The sequence below is a fragment of the Conger conger genome, chromosome 18 (genome assembly GCF_963514075.1).
Source record: "Conger conger chromosome 18, fConCon1.1, whole genome shotgun sequence".
Classification (NCBI taxonomy): domain Eukaryota; kingdom Metazoa; phylum Chordata; class Actinopteri; order Anguilliformes; family Congridae; genus Conger; species Conger conger.
In genome coordinates this window covers 877,501-890,000 of record NC_083777.1, presented here as the reverse complement: position 1 = coordinate 890,000, position 12,500 = coordinate 877,501, and the positions used below count along the sequence as shown (strand labels likewise).

At 44.9% G+C, this 12,500-nt stretch overlaps 1 protein-coding gene across 1 annotated transcript in view; it reads left to right on the top strand.

The window, feature by feature from the left end:
- The window catches only part of meis1b (Meis homeobox 1 b), a 71,607-nt gene that overhangs the window by 30,175 nt on the left and 28,932 nt on the right, over positions 1-12,500 (top strand). The window contains exons 8-9 of the mRNA XM_061228173.1: positions 1,264-1,409; positions 10,523-10,599. Of these exons, the coding sequence (XP_061084157.1) occupies positions 1,264-1,409; positions 10,523-10,599 (223 nt within the window). The remainder of the gene's footprint in view (positions 1-1,263; positions 1,410-10,522; positions 10,600-12,500) is intronic.

Sequence of the window (12,500 nt, the reverse complement as noted above, 5' to 3'; positions counted from 1 at the left end):
AGTGTGGTTATTCGCAAACGCGCTAAGCTCTCTATCCTCCTCCCTGGCTTTGTTTAACGGCCCCTAATGAAAGCTTATCGAGGGCTGACAGGTTGCTGTAAGCACCTATGTGGCATTGTTATTAAAATGGCGGATCTCAAAAGCAGCACTACGCTCCTTTATATTTCTGCGTATTTCTCCCCCTTTGTAATTGCGTATAGCTCTCCCACCTGCAGTAAAAATACATGCGCACAATCTTGTGTGAATATTTGTGTGGGATAATAAAGACTGAATCTTGCTGTCATTTCCGATTCTTTGGTGGTTCTCCATGTGAGATGGGAAAGCGGGGAAACTCCCCGGTCCTTTGTGCTCCCTGTGATCCCTGTGACGGACTGGGCCTGGGGAGCCAGAGGAAATAAAGGGCTTGTTTGTGAAAGTATTAAAAATGAATGTGTTTGTTGGAGCAACTGGCTCAAACAACACTTTGCTGGAGAATTGTCACCCCTCTGTACCTGGGTCTGGAATATTTTGGGTTTCCTCTCACAGTATTTGGGTTCCTCTCACTGTGTGTTTGGGTTCCTCTCACAGTGTGTTTGGGTTCTTCTCACAGTGTGTTTTTGGGTTCCTCTCACAGTGTGTTTGGGTTCCTCTCACAGTGTGTTTGGGTTCCTCTCACAGTGTGATTGGGTTCCTCTCTCACAGTGTGTTTGGGTTCCTCTCACCATGTGTTTGGGTTCCTCTCACAGTGTGTGTTTGGGTTCCTCTCACCATGTGTTTGGGTTCCTCTCTCACCATGTGTTTGGGTTCCTCTTTCAGTGTGTTTTTGGGTTCCTCTCTCACAGTGTGTTTGGGTTCCTCTCACAGTGTGTGTTTGGGTTCTTCTCTCAGTGTGTTTTTGGGTTCCTCTCTCAGTGTGTGTTTGGGTTCCTCTCTCAGTGTGTGTTTGGGTTCCTCTTTCAGTGTGTGTTTGGGTTCCTCTCTCAATGTGTGTTTGGGTTCCTCTCACAGTGTGTTTTTTGGTTCCTCTCACAGTGTGTTTTTTGGTTCCTCTCACAGTGTGTGTTTGGGTTCCTCTCACAGTGTGCAGTGTGTGTTTGGGTTCCTCTCACAGTGTGCAGTGTGTGTTTGGGTTCCTCTCACAGTGTGCAGTGTGTGTTTGGGTTCCTCTCACAGTGTGCAGTGTGTGTTTGGGTTCCTCTCACAGTGTGCAGTGTGTGTTTGGGTTCCTCTCACAGTGTGCAGTGTGTGTTTGGGTTCCTCTCACAGTGTGTTGTTGTCTTGCAGGGGATGGCCTGGATAACAGTGTGGCGTCACCGAGCACAGGGGACGACGACGACCCCGACAAGGAGAAGAAGCGGAACAAGAAGAGAGGAATCTTCCCCAAAGTGGCCACCAACATCATGAGGGCATGGCTCTTCCAGCACCTCACTGTGAGTACCGGGCTGCTCCTGTAGCCCCCCAGGACACACCCTGATCCCCAGCCCAACTGGTGACTAACCCTGTTCACACTGTGAGCAATTTGGTTGATGGGTCGCTCAAGTGTACTAGGCTGAGGGAGGGGCAAGGGCTACCCATTGTTTCCTTATTGTGATCTCATGCAGCTACAAATTACAAAGTTCTGGCAACTGATCAACCAAGTCGCTCATAGTGTGAACACAGGGTTAGTGTTACTCCTGGAGTGCAGTGCTTGAAAGCGGTACACACATACTCACACTGTAGGTGCGTTATCTCTAAGGGCTACAGTACCTGTGGACCAGAAGAAACTGCACAGGTCTGAGCTGAGTGCCATCCCCTGGGGGATCAGAGTTTAGATGAGAAGAAAAGATCCTGTGAAATAAAGCCTGCCGCACAGACAGCCTCAGAGAGGCTGAATGCCCACAGCTGCTTTTCCCCCGCCCACACTGCTTCTGTTGCGTTTACCCCACCTCAGACTGGTGGCAGTTTACCCCACCTCAGACTGGTGGCAGTTTACCCCACCTCAGACTGGTGACAGTTTACCCCACCTCAGACTGGTGACAGTTTACCCCACCTCAGACTGGTGACAGTTTACCCCACCTCAGACTGGTGACAGTGCTCAGTTTGTGAAATGATGTGTTGGAGTAATTGGGTGAAACCCGTGCTGCTGGTGGTTGCTGTGCAGGTATTGGAGTAGCAGATTAGCATCCCAGCTCATGGACCCTTCCTCTGTTTGTACACAGAGTCACATCTGTGCTAAGAGGCGTAATCGCTGTTAAAGAAATTATGGGCTAATTCGACAGAGCATAAGATTGCTGGGACTGATATGAGAGCACATTTAGCTGACCTCCAGTCTGCTGAAACGCCAAAAGCCATGTCGGCACCCTGCAGTACTCTCAGAACTCAAAGAGCTTACTCCTACCAATGGGCCAGGACCTTTAAAGAGAACCCCCCCCCCCCCCCCCACCATGTACCTTAACCACTATGCTACAGGGTGATGTACCTTAACCACTACGCTACAGGGTCATGTACCTTAACCACTACGCTACAGGGTCATGGACATTAACCACTACGCTACAGGATCATATACCTTAACCACTACGCTACAGGGTCATGTAGCTTAACCACTATGCTACAGGGTCATGTACCTTAACCACTACGCTACAGGGTCATGTACCTTAACCATTACGCTACAGGGTCATGTACTGTAACCACTACTCTACAGGGTCATGTACCTTAACCACTACTCTACAGGGTCATGTACCTTAACCACTACGCTACAGGGTCATGTACCTTAACCACTACGCTACAGGGTCTGCATGTGTTTGAGCTACAGAAGCCACTGTTTGTGTGGTTGGACTTAAAGTCTCTTAAAGTTGTCTTAAGTGACAACAAGCTTTAAAGCTGCCACCATCTCCTTGCAGCTGAACAGAGTTCATAGTCGGTCGCTGATGGCCCCCATCAAAAAGCTGCACAGTCTGTTAGAGGTCAAAGGTCAGGTGGGATCCCGATCATCATCACCAGTTTTTTATTACTGTAGCCTAGGGATGTTGATGCACTCCTCACACAGTGATTGGTTAAGCAGCTTTGGGGCGGACTCTATGTGTCTCAGTATGATTGTAGTTCCTTCATACATAACACAGCTTCTTTGAGGTGTGGGAGTGACCCAATTTTGTTAAAACTTTGTAAATGTTCTTTATATATTCTATAAAGAACATCCAAAACATTAACCTCATTAGATTTGTTGTTCTAGAGATATTCGCTCTTAAGTAAGAGATGGGAGGCACCCAGGAAGTCATTCAGGAGTGGAAATTGGGGTTTGTGTTGATTTTGCAACACCATATATTTGGCATTAAAGCATGGAAAAACCTGAAAACGTGTAGTCTGTCTACTTTCAGACTTATCTGATATTCATAATTCCTGTCAGAAAAAAAGTTATAGTCACTCATACATACTAAATTGTGCCACTTGACCATGTGTATGACTTCCAAACGTTTAAGACTAGTAGATGTTTCGGTTAGGAATAGCCACAAGGAAAATGCCAAAGTAGGGCCAGAAAATGAGCAAAAAGCATATTCAACCAAGTAGTTTGTAAGGTGGAAAGTTTCTTATCAAAATGAAACTTTGTTTTGTTCAAAGGGTATAATAGGCCTATTGGTGTAGAAAAAATCGTTTTTACAGCAATGTCTTGACAAAAAATTGTGTCAGAGTACAAGTTTTCAGGGTTTTCTCTGCCAAAGATATGGCGCTCTAAAATTGACATAAAGCCCAATTACGACTCGCAAGTGACCCAACCCTTATTTAAGAGCCAATATTTCCAGAACGACTAAAATCCAACGAGGCTAATATTTGGATTTTCTTTATTGAATATATGAAGACTATTTACACAAAGTTTCAGCAAAATTGGAGAGGTCAACTCCCACACCTCTGGTTGAATGTTCACGGAATGACACTACTTGGAGTATTTCCATGCTGTGATTCCCTACTGCTCATTACAGCACTGAATTATCTCCTCCAGTTTGACTGCTTTATTACAGCACAAGGATTCATTTGTACATGGATGTAATCTTCCCCATACCGAAGCTGTAATGACATCCTTATGTTGCAGCCAGCCTGCACCCAAACCCTCTACATCTCGTATGGACCCATAGGCAGAACACTACACCCTTTCCCTAAACCAATACAAATGCTTTTTAATGAGAGACTAATTAGAGCATTGGATATGTGCATGAATATATCTCCTTTTTATCCCAAGGATAAATTAAATTACAGAAAATATCTTCAATGTCCAGTGTTTCTCCTTTTTTGGTGAGGAGGCTTCTTAAAAGCGAAAGTGCATTATTAATGCGCTTTGCTTTGTGTTGATTTGGCATCATGTGAAGTTCACAGAGCTGGCTGGGTGCACAGTTGTTTGGTTGGAAGAGGAAGGTAGTCCCTGCTTTTAAACTGTGGCCTACAGTGGTTATTATCTTGCATGTAAGTTATTTTATGCTTGCTGTTTTTCATCTCAGGAAATGTCACTGTGCTGCCGCTGCTTTTTTTCAGCAGAATTCCTTGTTGTGAAACTTAGGACAACACCAACTATGCAGAGAGAAATTTCAGATGGTTAAGGCCTTGTACTATTCACACTTAAAAGGAGATCCAAGTGCACAATATCAATGCTTTCCTGTTTATCGTAGGGGCCCCTTTTTACTCGAGCAGAAACGGGCTCTTTGTGTTATACAGTGAATAGTACAATGTGCCACTATCTTTGTGAATAAAGGCAACAAATGCTTGTGTAGTGCAATGGTGCATTCTTATCCAAATATTTAAGGAAACCTCTACCTCTGGCTGTAGTTAGGAGTGCAAGGAGAAGCAAGGAGGGCTAGTGTCAAACACAGTGTTAACTCCAGCAAGGAGAGCTAGTGTCAAACACAGTGTTAACTCCAGCAAGGAGAGCTAGTGTTAAACACAGTGTTAACTTCAGCGAGGAGAGCTAGTGTTAAACACAGTGTTAACTTCAGCAAGGAGAGCTAGTGTTAAACATAGTATTCACTTCGGAAGGAGGAGTATGAGACAAAACTTCATTTTTAGTCCGATTTACTTTGGAAAACAAAAAATAGATGGTTAAAACCAGTCCATGATACCCCCAATTCTGAGCCCAAGACCTACTGAATCAAGACATACTGAATTACAGCCTATTGAATCCCAGCCTACTGAATCAAGACCTAATGAATCAAGGCCTACTGAATAAAGCAAAGGGTTGTTGCGTTTGGGATTGGGATTTGTGGTGGTGTGCAGAGTGGCAGTGGGGTCAGGTTAGGCTCAGGGTTGTCAGATGTGTCATCATTAAGCAGGAGTCCGTCCAGCCTGAGCCTGAAGCATCAGCTAGTGGGTTGAGCTATCACACTCTAATCTTGTGCCTTCCCTCCACAAATATTCTCCAGGCTAAAGCAGTGTCTCCGGCACACCCTCATTTTATCTTGCACTTCTTGTGGGGATACATTCTCAATGCAGATACTCATGACACAGATTATAGAATCTTCTTGAATAGAAAAATACATTCCTTCAATAAAAAAACTGTAATGACACTAAAGCTAATAATCAAGATTACATTAATGTCATTTGGCAGACGCTCTTATCCAGAGCAATGGACAGTTGATTAGACAGGCAGGAGAAAGTCCTCCGCTGGAGCAATGCAGGGTTAAGGGCCTTGCTCAAGGGCCCAACGGCTGTGTGGATCTTATTGTGGCTACACTGGGGATCGAACCACCAATCTTGGGGGTCCCACTCATGTACCTTAACCACTACAGGCTGCCCTATTATATATTATAAGATGGTAGGGATTGGTGGTTGGGGAGATTGCAAATAAGTACTTTAGTAGGACACAAAAAGGAGGTAACATTTTCATCCCTGGGATGGAAATACCTCACGCTAGAAAGCTTCCTCTTGTGGCGAAAGAGAAAGGAAAATAAAAACAAGATGAAAAGAAGTTCCAAAAAGGGTCTTCTTCTGAGAAGAGACAGAGCAGGCTGGTGCCAATGCTGTACACAAATCCAGTGGAGGTCCCCCATCTTAAATACTGTCCCACAACCTCCAGCTTAGCTTGAACCCTGAGCTCCAGCTGGGCCCATATATGAACATGCAGCAACTCTTACACCATACTGAGATCTCTTCCAAAGCTCATCAGGCAGGAGCGCCTGGTGCTGTTGGATTAGTGTGTGAGTGTAAGAGAAGTTTCCAGTTCCTGGGTGGCGCTGGGTCAAAGTTGGGGTACACAGATAGCAGGGATCATAGGGTAGCCTGCTGAGCCACATCGCCCATGACCTGCTGTATCTGAAATGACTCCAAGTGTTTTCACTGCTGATTCATTAGAGCTGACCAAAATGCTGACCAACCCTGGGGTCAAAGTTCACAAAACAATCTATGTCACTTGGTTGATATGCAAGCAGTTGTTTCATATTATAAAAGTGTGTAAAGTGGGGTTTGTGGAAAAGGCAGCTCCATTTTGTGCCGGGTGTAATGTTGTTCCAGTGTGGGAGGGATGTAGTCGGGAGCTCAGTCCTTATCTCTGTGACAGGCCAGTGTGCACTGGCAGAGAGGAGGGAGGAGAGCTGGTCTGGAGGGAATGTTATTGATGCACTGTCACACACACACATACACACACACACACACACACACACCCCGATAAGATAGAAAAACAAGGATATCACTGTCTTGGCATTCGTAAATGCAGACTAGGGTGGAAATTCTGATGAAAGACAAAGTACATTTGGACAAGATGTATCATTAAGAATGGGGGCTGTGGGGTGGGGGTGGGGGAAAGTAGAGACATTTTCCATCTGCTCTTTTAAGTTGTTTTCACTTTCTCGCAAAGCACCATGGGATACTGAGAAAGCACTTCTCACCCAGCGGAACCAGCAAGGGGATTCAGAAAACAGAAGCACTCTTAGTCCACAGCGCCTGCACTTATTTTCCCTATTAAATGAAAAAGTATGAATCACAGTATTTTGACAGGTAGCAGCCGTTGGTGAAAAAGTGTCCCTGACGCAGGCAGAAGGCTGGGCCTAAAGGCTGTGCTTGCAGGGTGCTGTGAATGGCTCTTTGCTCCCAGCATGTATTAATGTGTGTGGGGCACTGCCGTTGTGAGTACTGAAATGGGAATGGAGCCGGGCTCAGTGGGGAACCCTGTCTGACTGTGAGTGCTCGCACACAGCAGGGCCGTGTGTAATCACCGCTGAACAGGACCTGCTACGGGAGTGTGTCCCCTCCTGAAGCATGGAGGGATGTGCTGCACTCCCAGGGGCTTCTGGGACTTGTGAATCAGCCACTGCTGGCTCCTCCTCCTTCAGCCAGGTGTAGTGGAGAGAATGGCGAAGCATAGTGACACACTGACACAGGGGAGGTGGGGGTACAGGAGTCTGAGGAGGTCAGATACAGACACAGGGGAGGTTATCAGTGTTGTATAGGGTATTCAGTCTTCTATAAGGATTTTCAGTCTCAGGTCTATTGGTCTCCCATATAGTTATCAGTCTTCATTTTATTCATTTGTTTTGTGTTGCTGATTATGTGGTGATGTGGTGTGACAGGTTCACTTCCAGGCTTTTGTGTGATGCTGAGCAGACAGGATGCCATTTCTGATCCTACTCCATGACCTCACTGGAGTCTGTTTGCCAGCAGGGATTACCTCATTCTAGCAGTCTCATTGATTGTTTGCCAATAATGATACTTAAAGGAGATAATGGAGGCTGGTCTGAACAGCATGTGAGGGAGCAGAAGCAGCATTACAGAGACGGCTGGGCATTCTGCTGTGGGCCTCTCCCACTGGGCTGGACTGAATAACACCCCAGCGATAAGTGAATAAGTCAAATCCTTGTTAAAGTGAAATTCCCGTTAAATATTTAAGCAGTATACAGCTTGTTAGCACAGTGTGTGCGCTTGCATGTGTGTGTGCGCATGTGTGCATGCTTGTGCATGTGTGTGTGTGCGCGTGTGTGTGTGTATATGCGTGTGTGTGTGTATGTGTGTGTGTGTGTGTGTGTGTGTGTGTGTTGCAGATAGGGGAATGTCTCTCCTCTCTGACATAAGACAGTAAGACAGCTGCATATTTCCCGTCCAGCACATGTAAGCATGATGAAGCCCTGATTGCATGAAGTCATGGCCTTCATATGATTTTAACAATTATATTTGCTTCAGAAACAGTTTGGAAATGTGTCGTACAGCAAACTGTCAGAGCGTTAGAGGATGAGATAACGTGTGCCCCAGGAATGCTGCTTTCTCACACTTTACACAGGCTGCATTATTGCAGTTCTGTAAAATTAGCCCTGCGCCATTCTCACCCTGTGGAAGTCACTGCATGCAGGAAAAACATTTCAGCTGGAGGTCACAATGCAATTACAACTTTCTGCATGAAAGTAGACAGTTTGTTCGAATTACTGACATCATATCAGGTGAAACTGACATAGAATAGCAGGGAAAGCATCCCAGGAAGTGAATTTGGACTGAAAACACTACTGCTGGAGTTCCACTGTGATATGCCAGCAAGGAAGCAGAGTGGTGGCACATCCAGTCAGGTCCAGAATTATTGGCACCCTTGATGAAAATGAGCAAAAAAGGCTGTATAAAATAAACAACACAGATAATGAGCTATATTTTATGTCAAAACATATGGGAAAACTATATACTTTTATCCTAATACAATTATTCTAGTAATACTATTTTTTTATGAGAAATGTAGGTGCCAAAATTATTGGCACCTTTAAAGATTATTTTAATTTTGCTCCCTTACTGAGAGCAACCAACAAATTCAAGCATCTGGAGTTTGCAAAACGTCATTGGAACTATGACTGGAACTTTTTGGCCATGTACACCGTCGGCATGTTTGCCGTCAAAAAAGGGATGCATACAAGGAAAAGCATCTCATACCTGAGACTTGGCCATAGGTGGACCTTCCAACAAGACAATGACCCCAAACATACTTCAAAATCAACACAGAAATGGTTCCGTGAAAACAAAATCAGTGTTTTGCAATGGCCATCTCAGTCTGCTCTGTAGTAGTGGGAGTTGTGGTCCAGTAGCCAGGCACAGCTCTGCTCAGTAGTACTGGGAGTTGTGGTCCAGTAGCCGGACACAGCTCTGCTCTGTAGTACTGGGAGTTGTGGTCCAGTAGCCAGGCACAGCTCTGCTCAGTAGTACTGGGAGTTGTGGTCCAGTAGCCAGACACAGCTCTGCTCTGTAGTACTGGGAGTTGTGGTCCAGTAGCCAGGCACAGCTCTGCTCAGTAGTACTGGGAGTTGTGGTCCAGTAGCCAGACACAGCTCTGCTCAGTAGTACTGAGAGTTGTGGTCCAGTAGCCAGACACAGCTCTGCTCTGTAGTACTGGCAGTTGTGGTCCAGTAGCCAGGCACAGCTCTGCTCTGTAGTACTGGGAGTTGTGGTCCAGTAGCCAGGCACAGCTCTGCTCTGTAGTACTGGGGGTTGTGGTCCAGTAACCAGACATAGCTCTGCTCTGTAGTACTGGGAATAGTGGTCCAGTAGCCAGGCACAGCTCTGCTCTGTAGTACTGGGAGTTGTGGTCCAGTAGCCAGCTTCATTTACTTAATTTATAGCTTTGTTTTTTTTATCATGGTGGGGGCAGGGGTTCCTTTTGCTTAGTCTAGGGTAATCTCTATGGTAACGCTGCACCTGAACCCATCGGCATACGGCTGACATAACACTGTCATACACAGCTGTAACAAGATGGCATAACAGATGACGTCAGTTGATGTAAAATTATAAAAATATGATGATATGAATATAAATAAATGATATAGATGTAACTGTCATAAAATGTATCAATCAGTGTATTATGTTTTATGTCATTTGACATAACCTGACATCATCTGTTATGCCATCTTGTTATAGCTGTTATGTCATGGCAAGGAGTGAGTGATGAGTGATGTTTTAATAATGAGGAGGTCTTTGGCAGACCAGTGAACCATCTTTCTAGGAGTAGTGCGGTGGCTGTAATGTGTAATGTGATGTGATATAATAATGCATTCAGATTTCGGTTCTTTGCATCGACCGGAGCATTATGTCTCCTCCTGGTGACATAACTGACTATCAATCACCCCCCCTCAAAAATGGCGCCCTGATTAATTAGCATGCAGGCGCGAGATTACAATGCAAGATGACCCTTTTGACAAGACTGTCTGTTCCCAGGGTGCTATTGAAGGCAAAAATATAGCTAACTGTGTATTTCAACTTTAGTCCACATCCGCTGTCCTACTCCACTCTGTGTGGCAGAGGATCAGCTCTTCCTGCACCTCCCAGAGCTGCTGACAGAATATCCCAGCCCCCTCTGGAGCCTGCTGCTTTCTACACTCCACTTCACTTTATCATTGGCTTGCCTTTTTGCTACCATTAATTACACCGTTTCATATCGCATTAATGACTCAGACACAGAGACCCACCTCATCTTTTACACTAATTAATCGCTGCTTTCCCACTTCTACAGCAAAGTGTTGGCCATGTATTTATATTTTAGCTCACCTGATTAATCAGGTTTTTTAAAATGGAAATGCATTTTTTCATTGGTTTATTGACATTGGTTCTTCTTGTTCTTTCTCAGCACCCTTACCCATCCGAGGAGCAGAAGAAGCAGCTTGCTCAGGATACAGGGCTGACGATACTACAAGTCAATAATTGGTAGGTGTGCTTACATGGAAACAATACCTACACCTCGAGTAAACTGTGTGTAATTATTTGAATTTATTCAGTCCCCACCCACCTTATCAAGTTTACAGTCACATCTTGCAGTTGTACTCATTGGTTTTTGGTGTTGTTGAAACATACATGGTACTCTGGCAATGGAGTTATCAGGGATGGCTATTATCGTATACTCACTGTTAATGGCCATGACTAATTAAAGCATGACTAATTATGCAAGCTGCAGATAATTTCTGGAGCTGGTTCTGATTCTGGTTCTTTTGATGTTCCATGTTGTAAAAGTACTCTGCACCACTGTTACAACCTGGTGTGGGTCTAAGTTGGCTGTCCTTGATGGTCACTGGGCACTGATCTACGGAAAAGACTGCAGGCTGCAATCAAGTGTCCAAACAGTGTACCAAACATTTCCACCCAAATGATAAAGGGAAAAATAACAAGGCAAAATAACAAAATAGGGTCCCTATTGAAGGATGTGTGACCCAGCTGGGAACACTGACTAACCGGAGTCACTATATGGAAAGTGGAGGGGTAAAATGAAAGTGGAAGACGAAATAAACAGGTCAAACACAGGTCAAACTCACTGGGGCTAAGGCAGCAGTTCCCACACTGTGGGCTGGGACCTCCTGTGGGGTTACCTGATTTGAGGATGGGGTCGCCTGAAATTTTTTGTGGAAAAAACTCGAAGAAATAATTGTAGCTAATATTGTCTCTCTTTAAAATATGTGAGTGTTGGCTACTATATGTCGAACATCACAACCTCTCAACTATAAAAAGACATGAGAGGCCATGTTACATTGGCGATACAGTGACAGCTAAAGTGTGCCAGGCATGAGGCGTGTCTGTGAGTGGGGGGTTTGGGTCATGTACATTTGTGAAAATGTATTTGGTGTTGCATCAGAAAAAAGTTTGGGAACCCCTGGGCTAAGGCAAGAATCAGAGTCGAATAGAACAAGGCAACGGTCAGACAAAAATCCAATCAGCAAACAAATCGAAAGGCTTGATGAGAATCGAAAGTGAAACACGCAAAGACAACAAAGTATTCTCAAACCACAAATCTGTTCAAAGTTCTGAGTTCAAAGAGCGAGTGTCCCCTGGTTAATGCCTTTTCAAACACAGGAACCAGAGCAAATTTTGCATAAAACTTCAACGAGACTACGCTCTTAAACCCCACTCTTCTCTGCATCCACATGAAAGGGCCCACTCCCTTTTCTCATTCAGTAAGTGTAAGAGATGAATATTGCTGAGGTTCTGATTACATGCCCTAATCCGTTTTTCCTGAATAAATTCTGCCTTGATGTGGGCATCCCCTGCATTACCAAACCCAAGCAGCAGCTATGGAGGCTAGCTGCCAAAAGGGACACATCTCAGATATATTAAAGCCCATTACAGAAAATGTAATTTCTGTAAACATAATCCCAGGCTTTGTTCAATTTGGTACCTCAGAGATCACTGGCTGCTTACAATGCATTTGCCTTTAGAGGATTAATTTACAACAGTGTCCTATCAGCTTGGTACAGCCGGAGCGACACTGGGGGATCTTGTCGGGGTTATCAATTTCTCTGACCTCACAGCTACCCGTGGGAGATGAATTATTTCAGCTGTGAAGAGAGGACACAGGCAATCACATTACCCCGTCGGTTTATCTGTTTATATATTTATTTTATTTGTGTTAATGGAAGCATGTTTGTGCTTCGCAGAAAGAGGTGAACCTCTGAGCACTGAGCCAGTGTGTGATTCTACTGAGCACTGAGCCAGTGTGTGATTCTATTGAGGATGAGCCAGTGTGTGATTCTACTGAGCACTGAGCCAGTGTGTGACTCTACTGAGCACTGAGCCAGTGTGTGACTCTACTGAGCACTGAGCCAGTGTGTGACTCTACT